At 51.8% G+C, this 19,707-nt stretch overlaps 1 protein-coding gene across 1 annotated transcript in view; it reads right to left on the reverse strand.

The window, feature by feature from the left end:
• The window catches only part of myo1eb (myosin IEb), a 124,975-nt gene that overhangs the window by 41,586 nt on the left and 63,682 nt on the right, over window positions 1–19,707 (reverse strand). The window contains exons 7-16 of the mRNA XM_063041707.1: window positions 19,427–19,558; window positions 17,937–18,071; window positions 16,530–16,662; window positions 15,018–15,214; window positions 13,299–13,379; window positions 12,799–12,885; window positions 11,286–11,369; window positions 10,002–10,169; window positions 3,722–3,807; window positions 2,406–2,487 (exon numbers count right to left, since the gene is read on the reverse strand). Coding sequence (XP_062897777.1) covers window positions 2,406–2,487; window positions 3,722–3,807; window positions 10,002–10,169; window positions 11,286–11,369; window positions 12,799–12,885; window positions 13,299–13,379; window positions 15,018–15,214; window positions 16,530–16,662; window positions 17,937–18,071; window positions 19,427–19,558 — 1,185 coding nt within the window. The remainder of the gene's footprint in view (window positions 1–2,405; window positions 2,488–3,721; window positions 3,808–10,001; window positions 10,170–11,285; window positions 11,370–12,798; window positions 12,886–13,298; window positions 13,380–15,017; window positions 15,215–16,529; window positions 16,663–17,936; window positions 18,072–19,426; window positions 19,559–19,707) is intronic.

Here is a 19,707-nt window from a genome sequence, read left to right on the forward strand (position 1 = left end):
ATATCCAGTTATCTTTTGTGTAATCAAACACATCAATCTTTCTGATGTAACCAGCCATTTCTGCTTTTTTACTGATTATTATCACCCAGTACTCACAGTTTATGAACCCGTGAATTTGTCTGTATTCTGCCTTTTTTTAAAAAACTCAAACGTCTTTCCTTTTTGTGAAGAAAATGTGCTACTTTGAAACTGCCTGAATTACCCAACCACATAGCTCTCTACTTTTCTAAGCTCCACGTACCTATCTAAGAGTCTCTTAAAAGACCCTATTGAATCGGCCTCCACCACCGTCTCCAACAGTGCATTCCACGCACCCACCACTCTGTGTGAAAATCTTACTTCTGACATCCCCCTTGTACTTTCTTCCAAGCACCTTAAAACTATGCCCCCTTGTGTTAGTCACTTCAGCCCTGGGAAAAAGCCTCTGGCTATCCACACCATCAATGCCTCTCACCATCTTGTGTTATGCTGGGAATAACTAATATAGTGTATATTCTTGGTTTTACTGTAGAAGGGCATGTACGTATAACATGGTAGCATCATGATGTATGCAATTCAGTTACTTTTTACATACAACTCATAATTAATTATTTAAATGAACAAGGATGTTTCATCAAACAATAAATTTTCAATATCACTCAATATTAAATACACAACAGAGATGGACTTCAGGTGAAAGGTAGGAGCATTATGCCAGGTCCACTCTGCCCAGAGCTATGGGGAAAATTCCACCAAACAAATAGAGAGTCTACATAGCTTTGCTAACACGAGAACAGAGGCAGGCGATCTCCAGGAGATACAGTGGCACAGCAGACAGAGCCACAGCTGGAGAGAACCAGGCTCGATTCCCAGCTAAACCGCTGTCTTTCTCCATGGAGTTTGTATGCCCTCTGGGGAATTTCAGATCCGTCCCACACCTCAACAATAATCCGGTTGGTCGTTAACAGACCACTGAAAATTTCTCCCCAGAGTGTGGGTGAGGGGTTGATGGGGAGAATGGGGGGGTGGGGAAGAGGTGGGAGGGTGAGAATGTCAGATGGGATGAGAGTGACGGTGGGGGGCTGAGAGTGACGGGGGTGAGAGTGATGGCAGAGAGTGTGTCGAGGGGGTGAGAGTGTCGGGGGTGAGAGTGTCGGGGGGTGTGAGAGTGTCGGGGGGTGTGAGAGTGTCGGGGGGGTGAGAGTGTCGGGGGGGTGAGAGTGTCGGGGGGTGAGAGTGTCGGGGGGGTGAGAGTGACGGGAGGGTGAGAGTGTCGGGGGGTGAGAGTGTCAGGGGGGTGAGAGTGATGGGGGGGTGAGAGTGATGGGGGGGTGAGAGTGACGGGGGGTGAGAGTGGTGGGGGTGGGAGCGGGGGGTGAGAGTGAGGGGGGGTGAGAGTGACGGAGGGGTAGGATCGGGCGGTGAGAGAGGCAGGGGGTGAGAGTGATGGGGGGCAAGGGTGATGGGGGTGAGGGTGACGGGGTGAGAGCGACGGTGGGGTGAGATCGGGGGGGTGAGATCAGGGGAATGAGAGAGGAAGGGGAAAGTGTGGCAGTGGGCAGTGAAAATGAAGAGAGGGAGAGAGGGTATGTGGGGGAAGAAGATGGGGAGAGCGATGTAGGGGAGGGGAGGGGGAGGCTGAGGGAGAATGGTAGTGAGAGGAAATGTTATGGAGAGGAAAGGGGTAGGGTGTGAGAATAGGAGGGAGGGTTGGAGGGTTGGGGTTTGGGAGGAAGGAGGGTTGGGGGGTTGGGAGGAGGGAGGGCTAGGGGTTTGGGAGGAGGGAGAGTTGGGGGGTTGGGAGGAGGGAGGGTTGGGGGGTTGGGAGGAGGGAGGGTTGGGGGGTCGGGAGGGGGGAGGGTTGGGAGGTCGGGAGGGGGGTCGGGAGGAGGGAGGGTTGGGGGGTCGGGAGGGGGGAGGGTTGGGAGGTTGGGAGGAGGGAGGGTTGGGGGGTTTGGGAGGAGGGAGGGTTGGGGGGTCGGGAGGGGGAGGGTTGGGGGGTTGAGAGGAGGGAGGGCTGGGGGGTTGGGAGGAGGGAGGGTTGGGGGGTTGAGAGGAGGGAGGGTTGGGGGGTTGAGAGGAGGGAGGGTTGGGGGGTCGGGGGGTCGGGAGGGGGGAGTGTTGGGGGGTTGAGAGGAGGGAGGGTTGGGGGGTCGGGAGGGGGGAGGGTTGGGGGGTTGAGAAGAGGGAGGGTTGGAGGGTTGGGAGGGGGAAGGTTGGGGGTGGGGGGTGGGGAGGAAGAAGGTTATGACGGGGAGAGGAGTATTACACGTGCAAGAGAAGCTGAGTATTCCTGTGCGTATGACCCCAGTGGCCAGTGTACCTTTCCCCTGGACCCTGAAACATCAGCAGAAATTCCTGCCTCTGGCTCCATAGCCCAGTCCGCCTGTTCCTGTTTCCCTGGTCACCGCTCCCGAAGCCAGTACCTTAATCTTACTGCTGACTGTAGTCGGACGCCCCTTCTTGTCCACATTCAGGTTTTCTGAGAACAGGTCCCGAATGAACGGTCTGCGGAGAGGAGGGCAAAGGTCATGGTGAAAGGTCACCCAGTGCAGGTACCCCGGGCCGGGTCAGCACCGCCAACAATCCCTCGTGTGCACTTTCTCCCCATTGAAACTGTCCTGTGCTGGACAGGAAGGCTCTACAACGGGTAGCCAAAACTGCCCAACGCATCACCAGCTCCAGCTTACCCGCCATCAAGGGCATGTATATCTAGACAGGTGCCGGAAAAGGGCCAGTAACACCACGAAAGATCCCACCCACGCTGCTCACGGACTGCTTATGCAGTCACTTTATGGACATACAATCAATCCATTCATATAAACTATCTTATGCATCTTACAGATGCTGCCTGGCCTGCCGAATCCCTCTGGCACTTAGTGTGTGTTGCTTTGGATTTCCAGCGTCTACAGACTTTTTCGTGCTTAAATGATCCTCTCGTATCCCTTTTGCCAATCACCTGTCCAGCTCTCGGCTCCATCCCTCCCCCTCCTGTCTTCTCCTATCATTTCGGATCTCCCCCTCCCCCTCCCACTTTCAAATCTCTTACTAGCTCTTCCTTCAGTCAGTCCTGACGAAGGGTCTCAGCCCAAAACATCGACTGTACCTCTTCCTAGAGATGCTGCCTGGCCTGCTGCATTCACCAGCAGCTTTTATGTGTGTTGTTTGTATTTATTTTGTTCTTTATCTTATCGTGTTTTTTTTTGCGCTGCATCAGATCCGAAGCAACAATTATTTTGTTCTCCATTACAGCAGAAATGACATGAAACAACCTTGAATCTGAAGTTTTTGCCCCGCTGGGGATGGTCCCATCTTGGCCCAACCCAGGGACAGGGAGCCCACCTGGTAATACAGAGGAACTGCTTGCCGCCACGCGAATTAAATAGGCCAACATGGTGGTGTAATGGTGAGCATAATGCTTTACAGTGTCGGAGATCTGGGTTTGTTTCCAGCTGCCGTCTGTGAGCAGTTTGTATGTTCTCTCTGTTACTGTGTGGGTTTCCTCCGGGTGCTCTGGTTTCCTCCCACAGCCCAAAGACGTATAGGTTAGGGTTAGTGACTTGTGGGCATGCTATGTTGGTGTCAGAAGCATGGCGACACTTGTGGGCTGCCCCCAGCTCATACTCGGACTGTGTTGGTTGTCGTTGCAAATGGCACATGTCAGGGTATGTTTCGATGTACTGTGCAGTGCGTGTGATAAATGAAGGCCGTCTTTGACGCTGTTCAACTGGCCACTACTTACAGTTCGCTGCTCTGCATCAGCTCGATGAGGTCGGTGAAGAGGACATCTCGGTTCCGTTCACAGAAGCCTTCCACGTCGTACGAGACCTAGGAGCGGATAACACGTGCTGTTGAAAGTGTCCCGACGGGTCGCAGCGCGGTCTGGTGCGGCGATTCGAATGCACAGGAAGCTGCAGAGGGCGGGTGGACTCAGCCCAATACATCTCAGACACGTCCCTCCCCTGTCTGCGTCAAGAAGCCAATGTCCATCATCACCATCGACACCACGTTGATGATGTCCCCACCACCCGGGTCCTGCCACCTTCTCGCAGCTCCCATCGGGCACAAGGCTCAGAAGCCTGAAGTCCCACCTCGCCAGGTTCAGGAACAGCTACTCCCCTTCAACCATTCAGTTCTCGAACCAGCCAGGACGACTCTAATCACTGCCTCATCACAGTAACACTGTGACCACTTTGCACTGCAATGGAATTTGCTTTTACTTGTTCTAATGGTGTTCTTTCTGTAAAAACAATGTATAATCTATGTTTAATGGCTCAAAGGAGGCTTCGGCCCAAAAGAGGCATTGGCTCTGGGAAAGGTTCCCTTTTTCCCCTCTTGCTGTATCTAGTGTAGTAAATGGCCATTGTGTGTTCTTCACGACGGATGTCGGAGTCCTGGGAGACCCAGAGTCTCCCGGGGAACTACATCTGCGTGAAGTGCATCCAGCTGCAGCTCCTTGAAGACCGTGTTAGGGATCTGGAGCAGCAGCTGGACGGCCTTCAGCTTGTACGGGAGTGTGAGAAGGTAGCTGATCAGAGTTACAGGGAAGTTGTCACCCCTACGTTGCGGGAGGCAAGTAGCTGGGTGACTGTCAGGAGAAATGGAAATGTGAATAGACAGTTAGCACAGGGTACCCCTGTGGCCATTTCCCTCAATAATAAGTATAGCATTTTGGATACTGTTGTGGGGATGACCTTGCAGGGGAATGCCACGGAGACGGGATTAATGGCACTGAACATGGGTCCGTGGTGCAGAAGGGAAAGAGGGAGAAGAGGGGGGACGGTAGTGATAGGGAGCTCAATAGTCAGGGGAACAGACAGGAGATTCTGTGGACACAAACGGGACACCCAGATGCCTCCCAGGTGCCAGGGTCCGGGACATCTTGGATCGCGTCCACAGCATTTTGGAGAGGGAGGGAAGAACAGCCAGGTGTCTTGGTACATATTGGTACCAATGACATAGGAAGGAAAAGTAAAGAGGTCCTGAAAAGAGAATTTCGAGAGCTAGGCCAAAAGCTGAGAAGCAGGACCTCCAGGGCAGTAATTTCCAGATTGCTGTCTGTGCTATGCACCAGTAAGGGTAGAAACAGGATGATTTGGCAGATAAATGAGTGGCTGAGAAGCTAGTTCAGGGGGCAGGACTTCAGGTTCTTGGGTCACTGGGATCTCTTCTGGGTGGGGACAAAAGTTGGGTTGCACCTGAACCTGAGGGGGACCAATATTCTCGCGGGCAGGTTTGTTAGAGCTGTTACGGATGATTTAAACTACTTTGGCAGCAGGGTGGGAACCAGAGTGAAGGGACTCCAGATAGGACGGATGGTAAAAAAAAATCAAAGATAGCGTGTGGTCAGGAAGGGCAGGAAAGGATAGGGCAAAATCACAGCCAGCAGGGTGAGTATCATGCATCAGGGATGCAAAATCAAAAAGGGTAGCATTCAAAGTGCTATATCTCAATGCATGGAGTATAAGAAATAAGGTGAATGATCCAGTTACACCGTTATAGATTGTCAGGTATTATGTGGCCATCACTGAATTGTGGCTGAAGGATGTTTGTAGTTGGGAGCTGAATACCCAAGGTTACACAGTGTATTGGAGGGATAGGAAGGTCTGCAGAAGGGGTGGCGTGGCTCTGCTGGTAAAGAATAGCATCAAAGCAGTAGAAAGATATGACATAGGATTGGAAGATGTTGAATCCTTGTGGATTGAGTTAACAAAACTGCAAGGGTGAAATGACCCTGATGGCAGTTATATACAGGCCTCCAAACAGTGGCTGGGATGTGGACCATAGATTACAATGAGAAATAAAAAAGGCATGTCAAAAGGCAATATTATGATAGTCATGGGAGATTTCAACATGTAGGTTCATTGGAAAAATCAGGCTGGCAATGGATCTCAAGAGAGGGAGTTTGTTGAATGCCTACAAGGTGGCTTTTTAAAGCAGTTTGTTGTTGTGGATCAGTTTTACTGGATTGGGTTGTATGTAATGAACCAGAGGTGATTAGAGACCTTAAAGTACAAGAACCTTAGGAGACTGTGATCACAATATGACTGAGTTCAACTTGAAACTCGATAGAAAGTATAGTCTGATGTAGCAGTATTTTAGTGGAATAAAGGAAATTGCAGTGGTATGAGAGAGGAGTTGGCAAAAGTAAATTGGAATGAGATGCTGGCAGGGATGTCAGCAGAGCAGCAATGGTGTGAGTTTCTGGGGGAAAAATTGAGGAAGGTGCAGGATAGACGTATTCCAAAAGCAAAGAATACTCAAATGGCAAAATAATACACCCGTGGCTGACAAGGGAAGAAATAATAATGGGGTCCAAGGAAATGGCAGATGAATTAAATGAGTATTTTGCATCAGTCTTCACTGTGGAAGACACTAGCAGTGTGCCAGGTGTTGAAGGGTGGGAGGGAAGAGAAGTGGGTGCAGTTACTATGACAAGGGAGAAGGTGCTCAAAAAGCTGAAAGACCTAAAGGTACATAAGTCACCTGGACCAGATGAACTGCACCCTAGGGTTCTGGAAGAAGTAGTTGTAGAGATTGTGGAGGCATTAGAAATTTTCTTTCAAAAATCTTTGGACTCTGACATGATGCCGGAGGGCTGGAAAATTGCAAATGTCACTCCACTCTTCAAGAAAGGAGGAAGCAGCAGGAAAGAAATTATAGACCAGTTAGTCTGACCTCAGTGGTTGGGAGGTTGTTGGAGTCAGTTGTTAAGGATGAGTACTTGGTGATAAAAACAAGATATAACCATATAACCATACAACAATTACAGCACGGAAACAGGCCATCTCGGCCCTTCTAGTCCATGCCGAACTCTTACTCTCACAGTACAAAGACAGCATGGTTTCCTTGAGGGAAAATCTTGCCTGATGAACCTGCTTGAATTCTTTAAGGAGATTACAAGTAGGATAGATAAAGGGGATGCAGTGGATGTTGCATATTTGGACTTTCAGAACACCTTTGACAAGGTGCCACAGATGAAGCTGCCTACCAAGTTAAGAGCCAATGGTATTACTAGAAAGTTACTGGCATAGTTAGAGCATTAGCTGATTGGTGGGAGGCAGTGAGTGGGAATAAAAGGAGCCTTTGTCTGGTGGCTGCCAGTGACTAGTGGTGTTCCGCAGGGGTTGGTGTTGGGACCACTTCTTTTTATGATATATATCAATGATTTAGATGATGGCTTTTGTTGCCAAGTTTGCAGATGATACGAAGATTGGTGGAGGGTAGATAGGCTGCAGAAGGACTTAGACAGATTAGGAGAATGGGAAAGAAATTGGCTAATGAAATACAATGTTGGAAAATGCATGGTCATGCGCTTTGGTAGTAGAAATAAATGTGTGGACTATTTCTAAATGGGGCGAAAATCCAAAAATCTGAGATGCAAAGGGACTTGGGGAGTCCTTATGCAGAACACCCTAAAGGTTAACTTGCAGGGTGAGGAAGGCAAATGCAATGTTAGCACTCATTTCAAGAGGTCTAAAATACAAGATGTGATGCTGAGGCTTTATAAGGCACTGGTGAGGCCTCACCTTGATTATTGTGAACAGTTTTGGGCTCCTCATCTAAGAAATGATATGCTGGCATTGGAGAGGGTCCAGAGGGGGTTCGCAAGGATGATTCCAGGAATGAAAGGGTTATCATATGAGGAACATTTGATAGCTCTGGGTCTGTAAGACCATAAGGCATAGGAGCAGAAGTAGACCATTCGGCCCATCAAGTCTGCTCTGCCATTCAATCATGGGCTGATCCAATTTTTCCAGTCATCCCTACTCCCCCGCCTTCTCCCCATACCCTTTGATGCCCTGGCTAATAAGAACCTATCGATCTCTGCCTTAATTGCACCCAATGACTTGGCCTCCACAGCCGCTCGTGGCAACAAATTCCACGGATTTACCCCCTCTGACTAAAGTAATTTCTCCGCATCTCTGTTCTAAATGGACGTCCTTCAATCCTGAAGTGGTGCCCTCCTGTGCTAGACTTCCCTACCATGAGAAATAACTTTGCCATATCTAATCTGCTCAGGGCTTTCAACATTCGGAATGTTTCTATGAGATCCCCCCTCATTCTCCTGAACTCCAGGGAATACAGCCCAAGAGCTGCCAGACGTTCCTCATATGGTAACCCTTTCATTCCTGGAATCATTCTCGTGAATCTTCTCTGAACCCTCTCCAATGTCAGTATATCCTTTCTAAAATAAGGAGCCCAAAACTGCACATAATACTCCAAGTGTGGTCTCACGAGTGCCTCATAGAGCCTCAAAATCACATCCCTGCTCTTACATTCTATACCTCTAGAAATGAATGTCAACATTGCATTCACCTTCTTCACCACCGACTCAACCTGGAGGTTAACCTTTAGGGTATCCTACACAAGGACTCCCAAGTCCCTTTGCACCTCTGCATTTTGAGTTCTCTCCCGCATCTAAATAATAGTCTGCCTGTTTATTTTTTCCCTAAAGTGCATGACCATACACTTTCCAACATTGTATTTCATTTGCCACTCCCATTCCCCTAAACTATCAAAGTCTTTCTGCAGGCTCTCTGTTTCCTCAACACTACAGGTTCCTCCACCTATCTTTATATCATCGGCAAATTTAGCCACAAATCCATTAATCCCATAGTCCGTATCATTGACGTACATCGTAAAAAGCAGCGGTCCCAATTCCAATCCCTGTGGAACTCCACTGGCAACCGGCAACCAGCCAGAATAGTATCCCTTTATTCCCACTCTGTTTTCTGCCGGCCTGCCAATGCTCCACCCATACTAGTAACTCCTCTGTAATTCCATGGGCTCTTACCTTGCTAAGCAGCCCCATGTGCGGCAGCTTGTCAAAGGCCTTCTGAACATCCAAGTGCACCACATCTACTGCACCTCATTTGTCTACCCTTGCTGAAATTTAGAAGGGTGAGGGGGGATCTCACTGAAACCTTTCGAATGTTGAAAGGCCTAGCCAGAGTAGATGTGGAAAGGATGTTTCCCATGGTTGGGAGGAGGGGGTCTAGGACAAGACAGCCTCAGGATAGAGGGGCATCCATTTAAAACAGAGAAATGGAGCAATTTCTTTAGCAGAGGGTGGTGAATTTGTGCAATTTATTACCACAGGCAGCTGTGGAGCCCACATCGTTGGGTGTATTTAAGGCAGAGCTTGATAGGTTCTTGATTAGACACGGCAGCAAAGGTTACGGGGAGACGGCCAAGGAGGGGAGAAAATGGATCAGCCATGATTGAATGATGGAGCAGGCTCGACGGGCCGAATGGCCTAATTCTGATCCTATGTCTTCTGGTCTTACTTTATTTTTCCTGTGAATGCTCTATGCTTGCTAGGCTGCTGCAAGCAGGTTTCTCATTGCAGCTGGTGCACACTGGACTCGTGCATCTGACAGTAAACTGGACCTTGACTTGGAGCTTGAAAAGCAGCAGGAAATCGAGACAGAAATCAAGCCCCAGTCCCATCTGCTGAAGGAGCTCAGCGGTCTGAGCGGTGTCTGAGGAAAGAGAAGGGCTCTGTTTGACCGGCTGAGATCTTCCAGAAGGTTCTGTGCTGCTCTAGATTCCAGTGTCTGCCGTCTCCTGTGTCTCCCGCGGTCAAACCCAGCCACCATCCACCATCCCCTGGATGTCAGAAGCTCCTAACTGAAGTAGAAAGATGCAGGACCATACATCACCACCGCTAAAGATCCCATGTGCATCAAAGCATACGTGACATGCGCCATTTGCATCAAATCAAATCAGCGAGGATTGCGCTGGGGGAAGACCGCACGTGTCACCAAGCTTCCAGCGCACACGTGGCATGCCCACAACTCACTAATCCTAACCTGCACACCTCCGGAGGAAACCAGGGCACCCGGAGGAAACCCACGTGGTCACGGGGAGAACGTACAAACTCCTGACGGACAGTGGTGGGCGCTGAACCCTGATCGTTGGCACTGTAAAGCCATAGTGCCAGCCACTGTGCATAAACACCCAGGATCGGTGACGTACGGGACCCGTGTCCCTGCGACGCCTGGCGTCAGACCCCTCACCTTGCCTGCGTAGTGGTGGACGATGAACCCCTTGTTCCAGCTGTTGAAGTGGTCATGGGTGCCGATCTGAGACTGCAGCTTCTGCAGGAGGGTCTGGTCAGCACCTTCGCCCTTGGCATGCATCGTGGCGCAGACGTCATCCAGGATACACATAACCCCGGGGGGGCTCTGTACAAGAGGAGGGCAAGGGGGTCAGTGCGTCTGCCACTGTTGGTCCTCGTCCTCCGTTCTCCTTCGAAGCCCACGTCCCCCACCCCCACCGTTCTCTCTGGATTTTCCTCCCTACTCCTCTACCTCCCACTTCCCTGGGGCCTCTCCCGTTCCCTCTCTGACACTGCCCATGCAATCTCCCTCTTCCGTCACCCACCACACCATTCTGCCCACCACCCATCACACCATTCTGTCCATCACCCACCACCCACCTCACCATTCTGTCCATCACCCACCACCCACCTCACCATTCTGCCCATCACCCACACTATTCTGTCCATCACCCATCACCCACCACACCATTCTGCCCATCACCCACCACCCACCTCACCATTCTGTCCATCACCCACCACCCACCTCACCATTCTGTCCATCACTCACCACCCACCTCACCATTCTGCCCATCACCCACACTATTCTGTCCATCACCCATCACCCACCACACCATTCTGCCCATCACCCACCACCCACCTCACCATTCTGCCCATCACCCACACCATTCTGCCCATCACCCACCACCCAACCACACCATTCTGCCCATCACCCACCACCCACCTCACCATTCTGCCCATCACCCACACCATTCTGCCCATCGCCCACCACACCATTCTGTCCATCACCCATTGGCTCCACCTTCCTTGCTTGTCAATCAACCCTCACACATACCTGCTATCTACCCCCAACTCTCATCCATTCCTCCTGCAACCCCATCCCACCACCTTCCTGTCTCCCTGCCCTCTCCCTTCCTGTCACCCTCCCATACCCCTCACCCACCTGCTCCCACCTGCTGCCAACCCCCCACTGTCCTCACTGTTCCTTCTCCCTCACCACCCCCCATCCCTCACGGGCCAGACCGAGCACCGTCATAACTGCTGTAGGTCTAACCAGTCCATACTGTTTAACTCCTCAACCCTACTCTCTGCTCAAACGCCCTCCCACCTGCCTTCTCCTCCCACTTCCCTGTTTCTTACATCCCACTCACCCCAAACCTCTGCATCCCCTCATTCTTCCCTCTGCCTGGCGACCAACCCCTCTTTTCCCCACTTGAGGGGGTCCAAACTCTCAGCTACTCACTTTGTTCTCTATGAGATCACACACAACCTTGTTGTTGAAATACTCGATAGGTGTCCACTTGATCCCTTCCTGCACATATTCTTCCTGTCGAGAGTACACAACGGTGTAAACGCTACGCTTCCCGTCGAGAGTACACAACGGGGTAAACGCTACGCTTCCCGTGGAGAGTACACAACGGGGTAAACGCTACGCTTCCCGTCGAGAGTACACAACGGGGTAAACGCTACACTTCCCGTGGAGAGTACACAACGGGGTAAACGCTACGCTTCCCGTCGAGAGTACACAACGGGGTAAACGCTACGCTTCCCGTCGAGAGTACACAACGGGGTAAACGCTACGCTTCCCGTCGAGAGTACACAACGGGGTAAACACTACGCTTCCCGTCGAGAGTACACAACGGGGTAAGTGCTACGCTTCCCGTCGAGAGTACACAACGGGCTTGGTGTTCAGTGTAAAAATAGGTGTGATTCACAGTAAGCACTTGTGAAGCCTACCCACCATCAAGGACATATATGGAAAAAGGTGTTGGAAAAGAGCCAGTAATATCATGAAGTATTGCACTCACCCTACTCATCGACCATCAGGGAGGAGACTATGTAGTATCCACACCAGGCCCACCAGACTCAAAAACAGGCACTTTCCCCAAGCACTGAGACTAATCAACTCCTCCACCCACTAACTCCACCACTGCTTCATTATTCCCTGTCAGTCATTGTATGCAGAGCCCAGTGCCACTTTATGGACATACAGTCCATCTATGTCTATCAGCTGTCCTATGTATTTTGTATTTTTTATCTGATTGAGTTGTTATTGCGCTGCATAGGATCCGGAGTAATATTATTTTGTTCTCCTCTACCATCTTGAATCTTAAAGGGGAAGGCTGGTAGGAAACAGGAAGGAAGGTTGAGGAGCACATCTCAGACCAGGGGTCTGTGCAGTTACCGAGCAGAGCAATGGCCGCTCGAGGTGTGTGGGGCAGGCACTAGGACCGATTGGAAACAGCCATTCTGTGTGGTACAATAGGGCTCTGTGACCACACAGGAAAATGGCAGTCAGCCCTGACCTTTGGGGATGGGTGGTTTTCGGATCACGAGAGAAGAAAGAGATAGAGATAGAACATTACTTGACCATGTTGAGAACTAGGACCCTGAGAGTGCACTCAATGACAGTCCAGAGCTCCGGATAGAAAGAATGAACCATCATGAGCTTTAGGACCCCGAGACTGCACTGAGCATCGGATCTGTGAGAGTTCAGAGTTATGGTTGGAGAGGGAGACTAAACTGTGGCAAGTGCTAGGACCCTGAGGCAGTACTGGATTTTAGATGAGTGATCTGTCAGGGTGGGCACTAGGACCAGGCATGGCAGACAGACCCAAGACCACATGGCAACATAGCAGGTGAGTGAACTCAGGTCTCGACGGGACCGAGTGGTGCTAGCCTTTTGTGCTCTCCGTCCCTGTGGCTGACCAGGGCACCGGGCTAAGTATTGACCGTTCCCGCGGGCAGTGACTGACTTGTTCAGCCTTGAGGGTCAGCTCGATGAAAATCTGCTGCAGCTTCTCGTTGACAAAGTTGATGCAGAATTGCTCGAAGCCGTTTCTCTGGGAGGGGCAAAGGGAAAACAGCAGTTAGATAGAGCGCACTGCGAGAGTGCGCAGGGGCGCCAGCGCGCGAGAGCAGGGTGGAGCGGGTGGGAGTGTGACTGTGTGAAAGTTTAATGAGTTTGCGGAGTGCAGGTTTAGGTCGGAGAGTTGGGGGGATTAGTGTGTTGGAGGGCTCGGGAGTTTACTGACCAGAGGCTTGGAGGTGTAGAATTTTGAGGGTCAGAGTTTGGAGAATGAGAGTTAACAGTTTAGAGAACATCCGAGAGAGCGTGACCAAGTGTGCGAGTCAGCCTTAGCACGGGGACAACTGTGTGATTACAAGTGAGCGAGTGTGAGACGGACCACGGAGGTCTGCGCTGTTGTGCGATACGGAACCCGCGTTCCCTCGCAGGTAACTTCAGCATTCCCACCTGGAATATCTCGAAGCCGTAGATGTCAAGCACTCCGATGTTGAACTCCTCGTGGTCCTTCTGAATCGCTTTGTTGATGGCCTGGGGAGGAAGAGGTAGGGCCAGCAGACTCAGTGGGCAGGAAACCGACCTTCACTCCTCTCAGGGAGATCTCATCCACTCTTCTCCCAACCACAATATGGTCGACCCCACCCCACACAGTTCTCAACCCCCAATCCACACCACACCCCTTCCCTCAACGATTCCCTCATTTCCCCCACCCTCCCAGCCTCACCACACTGATACCAAGACTAAGGAATCACTCCAATGCCTCTGTTTTCTCAGGAGGCTGAGGAAACTTGGCATTTCCCCTATAATCCTCATCAAGTTTTACATGGCTTTAAGTTACACCATAGAAAGCATCCTGTCTGGATACATCACGGCTTGATACCCCAACTGCACCGCCTATGACCGCAAGACACCGCGGAGGGTTGTGGACACAGCTTAGCACATCACAGAAACCAGCCCCCCTTCTATAGTCTCTGCTACACTGCTCACTGCCAGCCCAACCCAGACTGTACATTCTCTCTCCTCTCTTTCACTGGGCAGGAGATACCACCATACCAAGCATATGCCACCAGGACCAAGGACAGCTTCTACCCACGGTTATTAGACCCTTGAATAGACCTCTCATTCGCTAAGAGCCGAACTCTTGATCTCCCTTGTCTACCTCAGCATGACCCTTGCACCTCATTTGTCAGCCTCTGTGTTCTCCGTAACTCCAGTATGGCTGCTACTGGGGGGCATAGTTTTAGGCTGACGGGAGGAAAGTGAATGGGGGTGTCAGAGGTAGGTTTTTTTTACCTAGGGAGTGGTCAGTGTGTGGGACGTCCTGCCGGGGTGGTGGTAGAGGCAGATACATCAGGGGCAGTTAAGAGACTTGTGGATAGGCACGAGGATCGGAATCAAACTCAGCTTTATTATCGCTGTGTCATTATACGTAAATTTAACTTAAATAAGTGGCGCGAGCGGAGAATGAAATAGTGAGGTAGTGTACAGCGGTTCACAGCTCATTCAGAAATCTGATGGCGGAGGGGAAGGAGCTGTTGCTGAAACACTGAGTGTGTGTCTTTCAGACTCCTGTACCTCCTCCTCGACGGTAGGAATGAGACGAGGGCACATCCCAGATAGTGAGGGCCCGCAGTGATGGACGGCGTCTTTTGGAGACATTGCCAGTGGAGGGTAAAGTAAGTGGGAAGGGTTCGATTGATCTGAGAGTAGGTTAAAAGGTTAGCACAACATTGTGGGCTGAAGGGCCTGTACTGTTCAATGCAAAACACATAAAAGTTGCTGGTGAACGCAGCAGGCCAGGCAGCATCTCTAGGAACAGGTACAGTTAACGTCTCAGCCCGAAACGTCGACTGTACCTCTTCCTAGAGATGCTGCCTGGCCTGCTGCGTTCACCAGCAACTTTGATCTGCGTCTGCAGATTTCCTCGTGTACTGTTCTCTGTTCTCTTTCACTGTTTCAGTACTGTATGTTGAGTTCCTCTGTATGGAATGATCTGTCTGAATGGCACACAACGTTTTTTTCACAATTTTTGGTACATTTGAATATAATAAATCAATTCTAATAGCAATACCAATTTCCTGCTCTCCAAAGTCCCAACCAACTCCCATCTGTCCTCCTAACCCCAACCCATAGACACCCACGGTCTGTAACCCCGATGCCAGCACTCACATCCACCAGGTAGTCGAACAGTCGGGCGTACAGCGCCTTGGACAGGGCGTCACGAGTGAAGTTGGCCTGCTCCACATTCAGGGTTACGTCGATGGTCTCCGACTTGCCGCCCCACTTACTGTCCATGGTCCGGCTGATCAACTTTTCCTTCAGCCTCGCCTGGTCTATGCCCAGCAGGAAGGCAGGGAAGGCGAGGACTGGCACAGGGAGAGAGATGGACAGGCAATCACCAAAGATGGGCTTTCAACTCCTCCCTGAGGCTTCCTCTGCGCACCCCACTCCCAGAATCTTCCTGAACCACCAGCCCAACAGGTAGAACGTTATTGTCATTCAGAGTCAGTTGTGTTGAGTGATTGAGTCAGTGGTAGTCACTGTCTGCCCCAGCCCACTTTGTCCACACTACTCCACATCCCTCATGGCCCAACTCACCCTTGCCCAGTCTGAAAACCCCAGAATATCCCAGTGGGCAACCATTTTAACTCTGATCGCCATTCCCGTTCTGACATGTTGGTCTATGGCCTCCTCTTCGGCACAATGAAGCCATTCTCAGGGTGGACGAGCAACACCTCATGGTCCAACTATGTAGCCTTCAACCTGATGGAACAAACTTTGATTTCTCCAAATTCTAGTATTTTTCCCCTCTCCCTTCCCTCTTCTTTATTTCCCCACTCTAGCCTCTTACCTCTTCTCCACACCTGCCTATCACCTCCCCTTGGCATCTCTCCTCTTTCCCTTTCTCCCAGAGTCCACTCTCCTCTCTTATGAGATTCCTTCTTCTCCAGCCCTTTGCCTTTTCTATCTATCAGCTCCCAGCTTCTCATTTCACCCCCTGCCCCCTCACTCATCCACCTGGCTTCACCTATCATCTTCTAAATTGTCCTCCTTCTGCTCCCCCCACCTTCTAATCCTGGCTTCTTCCCCCTTCCTTTCCAGCCCTTACAGAGCCGGAAACATCATTATTCATTTCCTCCAGCATCTTGTGTGCGTGTTGCTCTGAAATGCCACCTCTGGCTCCACTGACTCAGACCCTCTGGCCCTGAAGTCGTGATCCCAGTCTGATCCCACCCCAGTAATTGGACCCCATCTCGTCCTGCTGTATGGTCCCCATTCCATCTCATCCCAGTGACCAACCCTATCCTCAGCCCACCGGCTTCCTGCCTGCTAGTTAGCACCGACCTGCCACCCTATTACCCCTCAGCTAGGCAGGTTCAACAGCAATTAGCCACCTCTTCCAATCCCAGAGTGGACTGCTTCCCCTCTACAAGGCCTCAGCCTGGCAACAGGGCCATTTCCTCAGCAAACAGGCCCCTTCCTTGCCCCCGGCAACCAGGACCCTGGAAACTGCTTCCTCCTCACCACCCCATGCCCGGCAACCGGGTCCCTCTTTGTCTCTGCCGACCAGGCTCCCCTCCTTGCCCTTGGCAACCAGCCCCTTCTCCCTGGGAACCAGGCCTCTTTTTCAGGCCCTGTTTGCCCAGCTGAGCCCGGGTTGTCGCGGCGACCGGTACTCACAGTCCTCGCTCTCCACCACAGCGTAGTTGGCCTGCTCCTGGAAGGCGATGTTGCCGAGGTGAAGGATCCCAGCCACGATCTGCAGAACGTTGCTACGCTCTTTCGGGGAGAGTCCAATCACCGTCATGGCGTTCTGGAGGGGAAGGAAGTGGGCGACGCTGAACACAGCCATTCTTCTTTACCACCCCTCCCCCACTGTCCCCCAACTCCACCAAAAATCAACTGACCGTCAGGCAGCGCCGGACAGCCTCCAACAATGAAGGACTCGCCCTGCGGGGGTTGGGGGGGAGATTCCAGCCCTGGAGCGTGAAGTGGTGAGGATGCCACACAGACAAGGCCACAGAAGGTCGGGGTGGGGTTCAAGATAGTAAAATTATTTCACAGGCAGAGGGAGAGAGGGGGGAGGGGAGTGGCGGTGGGAGAGGGTGGGAGAGAGAGGGGGGGAGAGATGGGAGAGAGGGGAGAGGGGGGGGAGAGGGGGAGAGGGGGAGAGAGAGCAGGGAGAGAGAGGGGGAGAGAGAGGGGAGGGGGGGAGAGAGTGGAGAGAGGGGGAGAGAGGGGGAGGGGGAGAGGGGAGAGGGGGAGAGAGAGGGGGGAGAGAGGGGGAGAGAGGGGGGGAGAGATGGGGAGAGGGGGAGAGAGGGGGAGAGGGAGTGGCGGTGGGAGAGGGTGGGAGAGAGAGGGGGATGGGGAGAGAGGGAGGGAGGGGGAGAGAGAGGGGGAGAGGGAATGGGATGGGAGAGGAGAAGGGGAGGGGGAGAGAGGGGGAAGGGGGAGGGGAGAGAGGGGGAAGGAGAGGGGAAAGGGGAGGGGGAAGGGGAGAGGGGGGAGGGAGAGAGGGGGAAGGGGAGAGAGGGGGAAGGGGAGAGGGGGGAGGAGGAGAGAGGGGGAGAGAGGGGGAGGGGGAAAGAGAGGGGGAGAAGGGGAGAGAGGGAGCGGAGGGGAGAAAAGGGGGAGAGGAGGAGGGAAGGGGGTAGGGGAGGGAGAGAGAGAGAAAGGGGAGGGAGGAGAAAGAGGGAGAAAAGATGGAGAGTGAGGAAACTGGTGGTGGTAAAAGGGAGAATAAAGAAGTAGGAAGAGGGACAAGGGGAAGGGGAGGGGAGGGAGAGAGAGAGAAAGGGGAGGGAGGAGAAAGAGGGAGAAAAGAGGGAGAGTGAGGAAACTGGTGGTGGTAAAAGGGAGAATAAAGAAGTAGGAAGAGGGACAAGGGGAAGGGGAGAGGAGGGGAATGGAGGGAAGGAGAGGGAGATTTGGAGGAAGGTAGGGGGCAGAGAAGTGTGTGGGGGAGTTGAGGAAAGAGACAGGAGGGAAAAGTGGGAGAGGGAGTGACGAAGTGGAGCAGCCTCGTGCAGAACCTCACTGGAGCCCCACAGTAGCCCCCGGACAGCCTGGAGACGGAGAACTCACCAACGTCTCGGCAAATTCCTGTTTGTCGCTGACATCGTCGATGTTGTAGGTGGCCGACTGGTTCAGGTAGTAGTAATAATCGGGTGTCGTCACTCCCAGGTTTGTCCTGTCCTCCGGATCTGCCCCCTCCAGCAGCTGGGGTGGGGAATGGGAGTGAGGGAGATGGACGGTGGGGAAAGAGCGGAGGGACGGAAAGGGAAGAGAAAGGGAAGAGGGGCATGGGGGGAGGAGAGGGGGAGAGGGAGAGGGGGAAGGAGGAGGGGGAGAGAGAAGGAGGGGAAGGGGGAAGCATGGGGAAAGATGAGGGAAAGAGTTTGTAAGAAGGGGCGATGGGTGTAAGGAGTAAAGATGTGAGAACATTAGGCAGATTGAGGGAAAAGAGGGTCACAAGGAGTTAGTTGAATGGCTGACAACTCCCTCTCTCCTCACCCACTGCTGAAACCACCGTCCATCTGTATCAGTAACTCCACCGACCCTCTCCCACTGCCCATATCCCTTCCCTGTAAACTCATTGGAAATCCTCCTGCCCTCTCCGAGACCTCACTGAGTCTTGCCTCCTCCTTTGTCTCGAGCTCCCTCACTCCCACCAGCACTTCTCGAATCCATGGTTCAACAGCAAATTGCTTGGGTTGAAATATCTTCCTTCCAACTTCAACTTCCAACTTTCCCACCTAATCCACCTTCAATTATCCCCCTCTGCCTACGCCTCTCCCCCACCACATCAAACAGCGGCGTTTGGCCCACAATGTTGTGCTGACCTGTTAACCTACTCTAAGATCGATCTAACTCTTTGCTCCCTCACAGCCCTGTATTTTTCTTCCATCCCTGTTGCTATCCGAGAGTCTCTTAAATGTTCCTAATGTCTCCGCCGCTACCACCACCTCTGGCAGGATGTTCCACGTATCCATCACTCTTTGTGTAAATGTTGACCTCTGAAATCCCCCCTGTCCTTTCCATCAATCACCTTAAAATTATGCCCCTTGTATTTCCACCTGGGAAAATCCTCTGGCTGTCCATTCGATCTATGTCTCTTATTACCTTGTGCACCTCTGTCAAGTCACCTCTCATCCTCCTTCACTCCAAAACGAAAAGCACAACCTATTCTCATAATGACGATGCTCTCCAATTCAGGCAGCATCTCCTCTGCACCCTGTCTAAAGCTTCCACATCCTTCCTACAACTGAACACAATTCTCTGGTCTAGCCAGAGTTTACAAGAGCTGCAGCATTACCTTGTGGCTCTTGAATTTGATAGTGAAAGGCCAGCACACCATACACCTTCTTAACCACCCTATCAACTTGGGCAGCAACTTTTATAGACGTGGACCCCAAGATCCCTCTGTTCCTCCACGCTGCTGAGAATCCGGACATTATCCCTGTATCCTGCCTTTCAGAGTGTATCACTTTACACTTCTCCAGATTGACAATTTTCAAGCAATTCCACCACCCCTCCATCCCATGAGGGGTGGGGGCCAGGGGGCTGTTTCTCACCTGGTAGTAGATGTGGAAGTTGCGTTCCCCAGGATTCTGCGACACTACCCGGGATTTCTCCAAGAGGAAGTTGGAGATCTTGCCCCCGTCCGGTTCCCCACCCCGGCTGAACTGGATCTCAAAGTATTTGCCCTGAAACAAGTTTCAAATTCAAGTTACAAGTTTAATTATCATTCAACCATACATGAATATAGCCAGATGAGACAGTGTTCCTCTGGGGCCAAGATGAAAACACATTACCAATAGCACACAGCACATAGCAGAAATAGCACATATGGTTA

The sequence above is a fragment of the Mobula hypostoma genome, chromosome 2, assembly GCF_963921235.1.
Source record: "Mobula hypostoma chromosome 2, sMobHyp1.1, whole genome shotgun sequence".
Classification (NCBI taxonomy): domain Eukaryota; kingdom Metazoa; phylum Chordata; class Chondrichthyes; order Myliobatiformes; family Myliobatidae; genus Mobula; species Mobula hypostoma.